Here is a 14,998-nt window from a genome sequence, read left to right as displayed (position 1 = left end):
ATGAAGAAATAATTAGACATTTATGTAAAAGCACGAATTACCCGCTAAATTGCATCACCTTTTTAAGAATACCGGTAATATAAGAAAACAAAATCGAAAAGATTAACTGAGTAACACGTTTCATCTACTTAATATCGGGGTACCGAGCTTCGCTTGTTATTTATTGACTTTTGATAAACCAAACACAATTCTTTAAAATTATTGGGAAAGTACTAACAGGCACAGCCCAAAATTGTTTCTTTCCCGAATTTTGATTTATACACTATAAATAGTCCAGAAAGTAGGTTATGTTCCATACACTTGAATTCAGGTTCAATTTTCTGTTTAAACATTTGAAAAAAAATTATAATTTAGATTATATACAAACCAAATTGAATAACAAAATAACACTCACTAATCACTTGAAATTGTCAAATAATGATCAACTTTAAAAATTATGATATACTCTAGTTTAGGAGGATTATCATGTAATGCCAACAAATCAGATTATGTTGATCAAATCGATTAAATTGTCTAGCTAGATAAAATTTCTCGCTGATTGATTATGATTACACAGCTGGAAATAATTCTGTCTCTCTCCCACACAGGCACACGCATCTTCTGTTATCGAGAGACGACGAAATTATCATCTGTTTTCCAAGAATGAATTATCCTTTTAATGTAGTTCAGCGAGTTTTCCAAAGAATGAGACCTAGTGCAATCGAATCTTTGTTTATCATAAACCTACTATGTTCCAAATTTCGTAAAAATCGTTAGAGCCGTTTTCGAGATCCGTAGAACATAAATAACCAGATATATAAATACAGAAATTGCTCGCTTAATATAATAGGATAGAATTGGTGATTCTGAAGAATAATAATCTTCATAATTTTTTTTAAATTGTTCAAAGATTGCCTTGAGATGAATAATGAATGAATCAAGTTGAATTTATTATTCACACGCTTGCAAAACGTTATTTTATGAATTTAATTTCATCCAAAACAGTTCTCATTCTAATATTACGACTAAATAATATGAATACTACTAGCATTATACTAGAAATTTAAAATTACCATTTTGTCCGATATACTCTCTACCAACTGCGTTTCAATTTTTTCTTTGGTGATCCAAGCTGAACCAGTTAACTCACTGTAAACACAAGAAAAAGTTTTTGGAAAAGATAAAACTAAAATTAAAACTAATGTGAAGCTTGTGGTGATTTTGAATCAGAATGAATTCACTCGTGATAATATATATAATAAATGCGCTGTTATTTCCAAGATTAAATTAATAGTTCACAATAAATCGATTTTATTCCAGCTATTCGGAGGACTACCAGAATGGTTGAATCAAGATTCCAAGATTCCAATTATAAGAGATATGGAAAAAAAGAATTTACTAATTCAGTACACAGTAGAAATTATCAATTAATTAACCAACTCATTGATTGATAAAATATAATTTATTGAGATCGCTCAAGAACAGAGGTATGATTAGAAGTTTATGAATGTTCCAACTTAACATTAATTTAGAAATCATAAATATTATTTGAGGCGTAGAAATGTATTCCTACTTCAGGCTGTGTACCTACAGAATATATATATCATGAATGATGTGAGACTAGGACACTTATGATTGAATCTACACTCTTCCTTACTAATAAGAATTATAACAACAAGATAATGTACCTAACTGAGAAACTCACATTTTGATATTTGGATCCGGTTGAACATTCTTACTGATCATGGTGTCCTCATATCTGTTCAGCTTTTGCAGGTATTCAGTCATATCCTAGAAAAATAGAAACGTCTCAAGATTGTCCAATTGGATAAAATATACTGGTATTAGTAAAAAAGTTAAGGTAGGTATATGAAACTGGACCTAAAGTAACTTTTTCTTCCATGTCGACGTATGAGTATGAACATAACTTCTCAAAATATTAATGCAGTGTCATTTGCTTAGTCTATATTTATCAGAAGTGGGTTGGCATACAAATGTTGCTTGTCTTTTTTACTTTCCTTGCCCTATTACCATAGGAAAGGAAAGTATTGCTTTCCAAAAAAATTTAAGGTACCCTAATTTCATGTTTTCTATACGTTTCAAAGTCCCCTGAGTCCAAAACATGATTTTTGGGTGTTGGTCTGTGTGTGTGTGTATGTGTATATGTGTGTGTGTGTGTGTGTGTGTGTGTGTGTGTGTGTGTGTGTGTGTGTGTGTGTGTGTGTGTGTGTGTGTGTGTGTGTGTATGTGTGTATGTCTGTGAACACGATAACTCCATTCCTAATTAACCGATTGACTTGAAATTTTAAACTTAAGGTCCTTATACCATGAGGATCCGACAATAAAATTCAATTCAAGATGGCGGAAAAAATGGCGGATAATTACTAAAAAACCATGTTTTTCACGTTTTTCTCGAAAACGGCTCTAACGATTTTCTTCAAATTTATACCATGGATAGCTATTTATAAGCCCTATCAACTGACATGAGTCTCATTTCTGGGAAAATTTCAGGAGCTCCGTAATATTCTTGAGAAAAATGGCGGTTAATGACTAAAAATCCATGTTTTTCACGGTTTTCTCGAAAACGGCTCTAAAGATTTTCTTCTGGGATGGGGTCCACCCCATCCTTGGGAAATGGACTTAGTAACCTCCTTCTCGTGCATGAGGTAGGTAGGTAGCACAGTTCATAAAGGAACACATAGTCGAGATATTTCATCTGTAGAACAGCTGTTTTGACGACTAAGAAAATCATCGAATTTCACAATTCACACAAAGAAAAAGTACTCTGAAAACAATTATATATACACATATACAGAAGTCTGATCGTTGTTTCAAATATGAGCAAGGAAAGTTGTGTGAGTGTACCACACCTGATTTTTTCTCTCCTTCTCTCTCCCTATCCCATTCTTCAATCAATTAATTCTTCCCTTTTCACTCTCTTTACCATTCGATTCGACTTTTATACACTTTACCAGCCTATTAACATAGAGAAATGATAGCATAAGTTACGTTAAACAAACTTGGGCTATTGTTTCTCTATGCTATTACATAAGAAACCATAGTTGGCTAGATATTCTTCCTCCTTTCTTTCATTTGAGCACACCCCACCATGAAGCCTTTTTTTGTATTTCCATTAGAAATTTGTATTTTCATTGTATTTTTATTGTATTTTTTATTGCGTGTTTGTGTTGAATAAAGTGATTGATAGATTGACTGATGTCGAACTGTTTCAAGACTTTTCTAATTGAAGGAGCAAACCTGCAGATGATTTGCGGAAAAGTAGCATCAACTTTCAAAACATATATATACAACTTTCAAAATATGTTATGTTTCACATAATATGTGAAATATGTAAAAACTTTCATGTTACAACTTTCACATATATATGATCTTTGAATAAAATTTGTTGAATGAATATTGGCAAGGTGGAAATTTCCAACATTGGAAACACTGATTACACTGAATGTTTTATATTCGTATTGTATGTTTACTTCCAGGACTATGGACGGGATTCATGTTGAAACCTCAGGAGACACAGCAGGCACAGTACAACTGAAGAACATGAGACAATAGTGCTACAAGTAAAATACTAAATAGAGTACAATTTGACGATATAATCATGTTTACAATCAAAATTGTATACGGCAGTTGAACTGAATACTCACATGCAAAAGTTGGTAGTAGTTTGGTTTTCCTGTGTAGAATAAAGTATGAAAAGGACGACCAAAATCATCAAATTCTGCGTCTTTTTTAGGTGGAAATACCTCTTCTGGGGGTCTCATCAGAGGACGTGCAGCCGGTACAAACAGTCCAGAAGGGAACAGGTATTCAATAGCCTCCTGCAACATTTCAAAAAATCAAGGTTTTCATAAAAAATAACTAGAACAAGTTTTATGAATTAGAATCTTAGAATAAGACAGATAAAATACAGAAGTTCTTTTTATTATGACTTACAAATATCCATCTAATAATGGATTAAACTTTTTTTTTAATTTCTGAAATGGAAACACTAAAAATAATATAAAATTGATTTGTCCGATTGAAATTCTAGAAACTCTAAAGATTTGGGATACGTTGTGAAATACTATTCTGAATAATATTTATTAGGCTATAAATTATAGTAAATTAATGAATAATATAATATAATATATGAATAATATTTATTAATATAAATTATAGCCTATCATAATATGCTATTGAAAATAGAATACTCTTCAATCTAGGCCTATGGACTCAGTAAACCAAACATTAAAAAAATATGCTCTTCCTAGGAATACTGTAATTGTAGTTATAAATTAGTGCAATTTTGCATTCTGTCTATCTGTATTGAAACTTTTGGCAAATGCAATTTGACTTGATCTGTTCACGTTTATATATATTAATTTCTATGATTAAGATCATTGTTTTAATCTACGTTCATATTTCATGATTAGTATAAATTAAATTGAGTGTATGTAGTGTTTCCTAACAATTTTAAATCAGTACCTAGTGAGGAAGATAATTCCTCACGCACGCATCAACAGAATAATTCTCTCTTATACTAAATTTAGTTACTTGAAACTTGGAAGTAAATATTTACTTGTTATTTTCTGCTTTGAAAATTATATAATACCCAACTCACATCAATATCTTTTTGTGTCAATGTGTTGTGATCGACTCCCATCATATTGGCCAAATGTCTTTTGCCGGTAGCGAACTCTTCCCGCTTCTCTGCCATGAAAGCATCTGAAAGAGTTTTGGAATGAGAACTATAGGTTGCATTGATTGGGTTTGCCCGTTGTGAAGTTGTGCTCCTGGGGGGGGTTATCTCTTATGATAGAGTCCCACGTTATGAAGCTATTGTAAGAAGTTGTGGATTGCAATTCCTTCACAGATAATACGATGTTTCTGGTATTTATAAGAGCAGTTTCTAAATTCCCTCTTTTGCGAATAAATTCACAAAAAATTAAGGCCTTCCGGCTCGCAAAATTACTGGGTTCAAACCTCAGCTCTAGCTCAGTAGTAGAAACATGAATTTTATAAATACAAATAATCACCATAAGGTTCAGTGATCGGTAATTGGTAATTCTTACCGCTGCTTCTATGAAGTTCTTGAAGAATACCAGTAAGGAAATTAAAAGAATATTTGATGACTGATTATCAGTAACCATGTACCACTAGAGAATAATCAGGATCAACTATAGTTGTTTCTAGTTGATTCTTAAAACGCTCGTCGTGAGTACAAGTATTCACCAATGTACCCTTTCAAAATTCCTTAGAACTTACAACGCCAGTTCTTGAAGCTCTCTGGATCCTTATATGATATAACTGGAACCTTACCACTATAATTTCTTAATATATTTGTTCTGGCTGATGAAATGAATATCATCAAAGGATGATAAATATTGAGTGCTCTGAATAAGGTTAATATTATTTGATTCTATGATTTTAAGTGCTGCTAAATATTTGTTGGTACCAAAACAGCTCAAACTATATAACACGAGATGAGTTAGGATATAATAAAAAATTCTATAAGTTTGTATGCTGACATAAAACACAAAATATATTCCCATAGAAAAAATGTGCATAAAATATTCGATATAACTATAATTCACTTAAATAATCTATTTTTAAAATCTGAATAATTATCACAGGCTTTGCTAATATTCACAATAATGAATTTCAAATTCATAAATATATTATATTTAATACTGGTACTTAGACTTCCAATCAATATAAAATTCTACCAATAAAAACCTGTTCGGTCTATAAGTTTGATATGGTATACTTGGTTCAATTAACAAAATTAATATTTAATAAATTAATTTTCAAACATGAGATCTCAGGGCTTTTAATATGAATTCGGGCAGTGCATGGAAGTAAGCTTCCTACATATAATAAATAAATTTATAAAACGTTCTTGTGAACTATGTGATATTGTTCAACACGTGGTGACTTTTTATTTTAACTCTAATTAATTGGAATAGCGCTTTTTTATTAATTATTACCCCACTGAACGTAGACAAATGAGCTCATTTGGTTTGACTTATCACTCACTGACTGAAGTTCTGGATGTTCTCGTGGATTGAATTAATTATTTCCAATAATTAATTAGGTAGGCTCCTTTTCGTCACTGCTGGGCTAACGTGTGATCCAGATTTTTATAAGTTTCTTTCGAATTAAAGCTATTTTTATGGGAATCTTTACAATTACGAACTCCTTGACAGCACTGAGTTCACAAACAATTAACATTCAACAAACATACATTACATTTAAAAAAGGGTTTGGCTTAATAATTCGTTAAAAAATTTTTTAAAAGGAATAAGAAAAGACCCTAAACTCCATGTGCATCCTCTCGGGTTGGGATCTTAAGCCAGAAGAAAAAGGTTTTCAGAAAAATTTGCTTCTTCCTCGAATAATTCTATAAGCTACTCTCTGATTGGCCCTCAATTTAATAGACTCAATACAATTGGTTGCCTTGGGAATCAGGGCTTCCTCGGCTTTACAATAGAAAAAATTTAATAAAAGAAGTTTTTTATACAGATATATGGGGTATTTATCTTAAATTGAATTCATAAATAAATCGTGACATATGATTTTAATAGATAATACATTTTGTTTTTATATGAGTTTTTTATACTCTTGATTTATCATGCTTTTTTGGATTATAATAAATATTTATACAGAAATAATAGCTATTTGTATTTCTACACATCGACTTCCTTTAGTATACATAATATATCCTTTATGAGTGAATTTTATATGATTCAACCGGTCATATGGGTTGATCGAATAATCAGCTGATTCATTCAGTATTGGTTCGGATAATTATCGATTTATCCAAGATCGACTAATTCTTTTCAAAACGTAAACAAGTAACTCTAACCTCAATGTTCATGCATTTTATTTTATTTTTTTGTAATCCGCCAATAATAATTATGCCGCTTTATAATTTTTTGATCTTACCAATGGGTTCTCATAATTATTAAATCACAATAATACATGTTTTCTTATCGTTGTTGATAATGCTATTACTCCTAATCACTAATAATACTTGATTTGAGTTGATTTACTCTTTAGATAGGTCTAACCTTCTTTCCAATTTTATAGTTCTATTACATTTTATTGTCTCATTTAGAAATATTTGGTGGTTTCAAATTACCACGTGACACCGTAATTGGAAAAAGTCAAGATCGTGGACTTGAACAAAAATCATATACTTTTTTTATTTGATTCTACAAGTACTTTGTTAAATAAAATAATAAAGAAATGATATATTTTCTTCATTCAAATGCTAATGAATATATATTTAATGAGCTTTAAAAATTACTATGTTTATATGTTCTCCCAGTTGTTGATATTTGCAGTAGGAGAGGTATTCGTGTTAGTTTATAAAACTATGCAATATGACATTAGCATTATTATTATACATTAATTTGCACAATAATTTCTATAGCTAATAATATCGATTTATTGGATTTAATTCGAGAGACACACAGGCACCTAACACGATCTGTTGGTAGAGAAAATTCAACTATGCAAAGTCCAAAGACAGTTTATGACTTTTTTTAAAAAAAAAAAGTACAGCACACACACACACACACACACACACACACACACACACACACACACACACACACACACACACACACACACACACACACAACACACACACACACACACACACACACACACACACACACACACACACACACACACACACACACACCCACACTTTCCTTACCTAGGAAAGTAAAAAAAAACGTTAAAAATTAAACAGCCCATTCCAGCAGTAGCAGTGACATTCATCTATTGTACAGATGTACAGTATGATTAAAAAATGATCAGCAGTAGAATATACTTACTGTATTTCTGAGCTCTTGCCAAATAAGCCTTCATAGCCTTACTGGTCTTTTCAACCATCAAACCAGTGTCATCACCCAATAAATCGAATTTGTCTTCCTCGGTGATGTTACTGCTGTCCTGTCCTTTAGTACTGAGCAATCTTTTGCCAGTTTTGAATCGCTGACACAACTGTAAACAAGATTAATAATACAGTTTTGGTTCAAGCTGATAATATAGACATTCGAAGGATATAGGAAACGGGAATATGAAATCAATACAGAATCGACTTTCAACCTTCCAAGTGAAGAGTATCACGAAAATCAAGCTGTACAAGTCACTCATCGTGCCGGTGCTCATTTATGGTAGTGAAACTTGGACCATGACAAGGCAAGATGAGGGTCTGCTCAGGAGATTTGAGAGAAAAATCCTGAGAAGGATATTTGGAGCCATTAAGGAAGGAGATGCTTATCGACAGCGACATAATGCTGAGCATTTAAAAGTTTAAATATGAAATATGAATGTACTTTTATTTATAATCAGCTGATTTGGCAACGTTGCATCAACTCTCACAGGACTATAAATTCACTCTTAGGTAAATAGTCCCTACTCCAGTAAGAACTATAGAATCTACTCTAGTGGTTACTCCAGTTTTGAGGAAGTCGTACCTATAATTGCTGCCTCTGTGGACGTTTGGATGGGCCAGGTTGTTTGTTGTTTATCTCCTGGTGTTCTGGTGCTTTGCCGGCCTCACTGTCATCATCATTTTCAGGGTTGCCAGAGTCCGGGGACAGGTCATCTTCATTCTTAAGGTTTGCCACCACCATATTTTCGCAGTTTACCCCATCGCAATTTTTGCAGATGGGTGAACATTTCAGTCCTGCTTTGATGCATATATATGCCCTACTGCATCCAGTCTTACATTAGCAGGACACAATGTGCTGAAGAGACTCTGGTTCAGGCCTCTGTGACATTAGTGTAGGCTGAAGAACACTGCCATCACCACTCACAGACCACCAACATGTTTTAACTTGCTGTCAAGATTGGATTAGTTGGTAACAGTGGCAGAAGTGATGACGTACAGCATCCTCAGTTGGTTGAAGTCTTGGGAGGCTATGTTCACTCCCAGAAGCAGATTTGACAGAGAGCTGGTTGAGGGTTAGGTCTCGCACCACTGTACAGAATCTTTAGAAAAGTTTCTCCTGCATCCACCACCTCCTGTTGGGTTCCATTAGGTTTGTTGAAAATGCTTACTGTGTCCTCCAGTTATGGGTGGGTTTTGAGTGTAGAGCATAACTTCAATTTTCTTCGGCCGAAAAAGGCAGATATTGTGTCACAATCACTTATGGTGTAAATGAAGAGTATGTGGCTGTAGGATTGGAGTGAAATAGCATAAAAATTATTATTGTAGATTTAGCAAGCATTTCATCACCATTTCGTTGAATTCTAGAAGTGTATATAACTTTCTGTGTAATTTATAGTAAAATAACTTTTATTTCACTTATTATTGAAATCTAGGATCCAAGCAAAAATACTATGTTATCTATTTGAATGAATTAATCTAATCTTATCTTTAACCACACACATCATCCCTCTTCTGCCATCTTCCTCTGGGAACCCCAAATGACAACTGACTTTTCATGCATTAAGAGCCAGTAAGATTGTCACTGACCTTATGAGCAGCATGATAACACCATTACCACGATAAATTAATACCATAGACGACTTGAAAAGAGGAGAAAATGAAAAATGAAACGTGAATTTAGCAATTTCTCTTATAGAAAAATTATCAATTTTCGACGAGATATAACTCATTTCCTATTGGAGATAGACGATATACCTAAAAGTGAGTTTATAGTCCTGTGAGAGTTGATGCAACGTTGCCAAATCAGCTGATTATAAATAAAAGTACATTCATATTTCATATTTAAACCTGATGAACTTTTAACGTCGTTTGGTGTTTAAAGGTGGAGGGGGGGGGGGGGTGTTGAGGAGGCACTCTGCTGTTTCATCCTCAATAGGACTATTTTTATGAAATCTACTCTAGTGAATACTTTATAATTTTTACACTATAACACTGTATAACGTGCACTTTTTATTTCCAACAAAGACCGTTTTTAGCAATTAGCAGTTGCTGGTCTGAATTCACCCAAAAGAAGTTAGCGCCAAATCATGAGTCTCATAAATTAAATCACCACCCTAAAATATACCTTTTTTGTTCCAACTCTATCATTAGTGATTGTATTGACAACTTAGTAATACTCTAATTACGATAAAAAAATACCACATATACCACTTTATAAGAAGTGAAAAGGAAAAAAACATTGATTTAGCGATTTTTCGCCAAGTTGAAAAAAAATTAACAATTTTCAACGAGCTATAACTCGCTTCCTATTGGAGATAGAAAACCACTTAGGCAATGAAAATTGTAGAGAATTTATTTTTCTTCAAAAAAGAATAGAGCAAAAATATTGATTGAACAATTGGTTTTGGAGATATCGTGAAAAAACTGAAAAAAGTACCAAAATCTCTTGGTTTTCAGGCTGCCAAAAGTTATGCCTTCAGAAATTTTGGTGGGAAACCATAGATTACTAATACTAATACCCAAATGGACCGATTAAAACAATAAAATCAATTACCTTAGTTATTGTTCGGTCCGATGTACTATTTGATTGGGCTAAATAGTTTACAAATAATAAAAACACATAAGCTAAAGATATCATAAAAAATATCCTAAGTTGATAAGGAAGAATATTTATAGTCAACCAACAGCAACGTTGAGTTACGTTTACATTGATTTATACTTATCATTTACTTAATGAGTGATTATGAGAAAGTCAGACAGTCTTACTTAATTAGAAAGTCAGGTGAATATTAGCACCTAAACCTAACCTAACCTTTATATAAACCTAACCTCACCTAATTCAAACCTGAACTAACCTAACTCAAACCTTATCTAACCAAAAAAACCTAACCTAACATTACCCTCCTATACAGTTTCACAATCATAAAAGTACGTTTTCGTTTGTGCGAGAGCTTCCGATGTCGACCGGGTCGAGCTCGAACAAAATGGCCAACTGCTTATGTATTAAATCATAGGAGCGTTTTCGTTTATGCGAATTTTTCACTGCAGAGCAAACTTTGTACCCGTTCGATTGTGGCAGCATTCCTCTAGAAGCCGTCTCTCAGCCATCCGCAGGGAATTCTAACCTTAAATATCTTGTAGAAGAACCAGCCGGCAATAGAAACAAAGACCGGGAAAACTAAATTGAAACTGTTCAAAGTTCTAATATAGTGTTATGGATGAGGTCTTCAGAGGGGCGGTAGAGGCGAGGGGCTTCTAGATTCTTCGAGTGTGTTCGGGTTTTTTGTAAACGGAGCTGTTGACCAATGGCAAACGCCTCCAGGAACCTTCTGATAGCTCCAATAGGCCGGACGCGTTCTGATAGGCCGGACGCGTTCTGATAGGCCGGACGCGTTCGTAACCCCATACTGTCCAATATATTTTACTTTCCTTGCCCTATTACCATAGGTAAGGAAAGTATTGCTTTCCAAAAAAATTAAGGTACCCTAATTTCAAGTTTTCTATACGTTTCAAGGTCCCCTGAGTCCAAAAACATGATTTTTGGGTGTTGGTCTGTGTGTGTGTGTATGTGTATATGTGTGTGTGTGTGTGTGTGTGTGTTGTGTGTGTGTGTGTGTGTGTGTGTGTGTGTGTGTGTGTGTGTGTGTGGTGTGTGTGTGTGTGTATGTGTGTATGTCTGTGAACACGATAACTCCATTCCTAATTAACCGATTGACTTGAAATTTTAAACTTAAGGTCCTTATACCATGAGGATCCGACAATAAAATTCAATTCAAGATGGCGGAAAAAATGGCGGATAATTACTAAAAAACCATGTTTTTCACGTTTTTCTCGAAAACGGCTCTAACGATTTTCTTCAAATTTATACCATGGATAGCTATTTATAAGCCCTATCAACTGACATGAGTCTCATTTCTGGGAAAATTTCAGGAGCTCCGTAATATTCTTGAGAAAAATGGCGGTTAATGACTAAAAATCCATGTTTTTCACGGTTTTCTCGAAAACGGCTCTAAAGATTTTCTTCTGGGATGGGGTCCACCCCATCCTTGGGAAATGGACTTAGTAACCTCCTTCTCGTGCATGAGGTAGGTAGGTAGCGCAGTTCATAAAGGAACACATAGTCGAGATATTTCATCTGTAGAACAGCTGTTTTGACGACTAAAAAAATGATGACTAAAAAAAATCATCGAATTTCACAATTCACACAAAGAAAAAGTTCTCTGAAAACAATTATATATACACATATACAGGAGTCTGATCGTAGTTTCAAATATGAGCAAGGAAAGTTGTGTGAGTGTACCACACCAGATTTTTTGTGTTTGTTGCAGTCGGAGTCAGTTTGAAACTACGGCGGAATCGTTGGCTACTTCTTCTAATCATGACAGACAAGTGTCATAGACTTGTAGACTTGAGTGATATAGACTTATGTAGTTGTTAATACAGTTATCATTTTTAGTGACAGTTATTCTTATAGAGTTATTTATACTAGTTAGTGACTTAATGTACACTTGTGATATTTCTGTGTAGTTTATCAGTTTATAGTTGTGTCAAGTTTTACTCCCATGTGTTATAGATTTATAAGTAACTAGCAGGGCACCCGTGATTCGCTACGGGAATTAAAAGATAGATTATTTTTCCAAGATATTTATAATTGAAATCGTTTTTGAGATTCATCACACAAACAAAAATTGCTTGCTGAATAGAACTGAATTGATAAATTAACACAGTCTCGTTACTGTCATAGAAAATTTTGAAATCCCAGTTTTATAACAAAGTTTACTATTTATCTAATTTTTTGTACTAATTTTATGTTTTATATTTGTTTATCAAATAGTTCTAAAGGTTTAAGAACAAAAGTTTTTTTTGGAAGTGAATTTTACATGTAGAAATTTCAAAGGCAAGATTACGGATGTATCCCAACCTAAAAATGAAAGTGTTATTGTGCATTATATTATGAGTGGATTTCGACCTCTCAATTTGAAGCTCAGTATTTGCAGGCCGGACACAGAAATGTCTCCCGGCTACATAGGCCAAACAAGTTATTGACCCTTTGAATGTTTTACATTTTTTTATTGGCCTGTGAGTGCATAGAATTTTGTATCCGGAAAGGTGCTCTACCTAGATGAAAATCAGTAGTGATCATCTCACTTTGAACAACACATTCAACACTGCTAAGAAAGCATTCAAATGAGTATTCTAAAAAGCAATCAAGTTAGCGATTCTTTATGGTGTCACCGAGTTGCTCTCTTTATGTACTCATCTTGACATCAGGCAATATGTTTCTTGAATCATGCAATGTTTTCAAATAAAATGGCCAAACATTTTTTAACCAAAGCTGTTAATTTTCTCCCTATCCCTCTCTCCCGCTTTAAACAATCAATGGGAATTTCTGTTTTAATCAGCTGCCACCTAAAGGATCAATTTTTCCTTTCAAAGATGAGACAGCTCAAATTTGCATGTCATGAACCTCTATTTGCTGTGAGCATCTTATGATCTGCCCTCTATCGGCAACAAATGACTTGATATAGTAAATTATATAGGGTCAAATCATGGAATAATAATTGAAGTTTTGGAAGTGCTCTGTGGAATGCCTAACTGCATCAAATTTTGTGGAATATTGGGCGAGGCTTGCGAGTCGACCTCGATTTTATTCATAGGCAATCAATATTTCTCGTTGACAGAGTTATCAAATTAGCAGTGATCATGTTATTCTCGCATTTTTCTTGCTGCAATTGGAGATTAAATTACAAATTAAGTTAATTCGGAATTTGTTGACTCTGGTATTCATGGATCTGTTGCCTATACTGGAATTCTTGGCTTAGCTATCGCTTACTTTTCATTTCACTTGTCCAAAAGTGTAAAAGCAGCCAATCCACTGATTCATTTCCCCATGGGAATCCAGTTATACATAAGAGTCCATTCATAATACTAACATTAATTATGGTTGATTTTTAATGTCCTCAACTTTATAGTATCATAAATATTAGAGTGGGATCATTTTAATGTGAATCTGCATAAATCTGAAGTAACTTGACTCAATCACTTTGACAATTGACTTTCATGATATGATTCATTTTCTAATTTTTGCTTGAACCGAAGGCTAAAGCTGCGTTTACACCAAAATTAATGACAAAATGTTGATAACTTAATCCTCATAGATTCTTATCCTTATGATGTGTTTGTCAAGTTCCGTTCAATTTAATAGAATCTATAAGGATTAAGTTATTAACAAAATGTTTATTTCTTTGTCCTCATAGATTCTATTAGACTGAACATAACTTATCATACACATGATGAGCATATGTGTTTGTCAAGTTTCGTTACAAAGTTATAAAATGTTTATTTTTCTGACCTTATCGATTCTATTAAATTGAACGGAACTTGACTTGATAACGGAAGTTATGTTCAGTCTAATAGAATCTATGAGGACAAAGAAAAAAACATTTTGTTAATAAGTTAATCCTTATAGATTCTATTAAATTGAACGGAACTTGACAAACACATACACAACAGTTATAAACCGCAGCCTCCTCTTATACTGTCCATCAGAGTAAATCCTGTCTGTATGTCGTGTCGGCGAGATATCGGTGTGAAAACGGCTGATGGCTGTTCGGATTGGTGTATCAAAAATGCTAATCTCCTTTCAAGACATACTGGCAACAGGACAGCCCGAGTTCAAAGCAGAGAAAGTTCGAGAGACAATACTATGTTATTTTCGTTATTAATTGCATGCGTTATTGCACGCAATCAATAGTTCATTTAACAGTGCATAAACATTGCATTAAATGAGGCATGCAATTAATAGTCTACACAGCTTTTTTACCAAGTTACATTGAGATATTGAATTGCATGCGTCATGGCATGCAATTTATAATCTTTCGACAGCTGATTTAAGATGAATAATTCTACAGTCTGATTTTTACTCTAATATTGGCGTATGAAGGAGGCTCCTTTTTCCTTTTATATTATCCTTGAAATGCAAAATTTCCAAAAACCTTGTATATACGTTGACGCGCAATTTAAAAAGGAACATACCTGTCAAATTTCATAAAAATCTATTACCGCGTTTCGCCGTAAATGTGCAACATATAAACATTAAGAGAAATGCCAAAC

General features: G+C 33.5%; 1 protein-coding gene across 3 annotated transcripts in view; it reads right to left on the bottom strand.

Annotated features, from left to right (window-relative positions):
- The window catches only part of LOC111057968 (28S ribosomal protein S9, mitochondrial), a 43,945-nt gene that overhangs the window by 14,013 nt on the left and 14,934 nt on the right, over window positions 1-14,998 (bottom strand). For 2 of the 3 annotated variants that reach the window (XM_039432701.1, XM_039432704.1), the window contains exons 2-6: window positions 7,824-7,992; window positions 4,601-4,704; window positions 3,645-3,818; window positions 1,685-1,770; window positions 1,053-1,128 (exon numbers count right to left, since the gene is read on the bottom strand). In XM_039432701.1, coding sequence (XP_039288635.1) covers window positions 1,053-1,128; window positions 1,685-1,770; window positions 3,645-3,818; window positions 4,601-4,704; window positions 7,824-7,992 — 609 coding nt within the window. The remainder of the gene's footprint in view (window positions 1-1,052; window positions 1,129-1,684; window positions 1,771-3,644; window positions 3,819-4,600; window positions 4,705-7,823; window positions 7,993-14,998) is intronic. The other variant, XM_039432702.1, reaches the window with a different exon arrangement.

The sequence above is a fragment of the Nilaparvata lugens genome, chromosome 7 (genome assembly GCF_014356525.2).
Source record: "Nilaparvata lugens isolate BPH chromosome 7, ASM1435652v1, whole genome shotgun sequence".
Lineage (NCBI taxonomy): Eukaryota > Metazoa > Arthropoda > Insecta > Hemiptera > Delphacidae > Nilaparvata > Nilaparvata lugens.
This window is presented reverse-complemented; position numbering and strand designations above follow the sequence as displayed.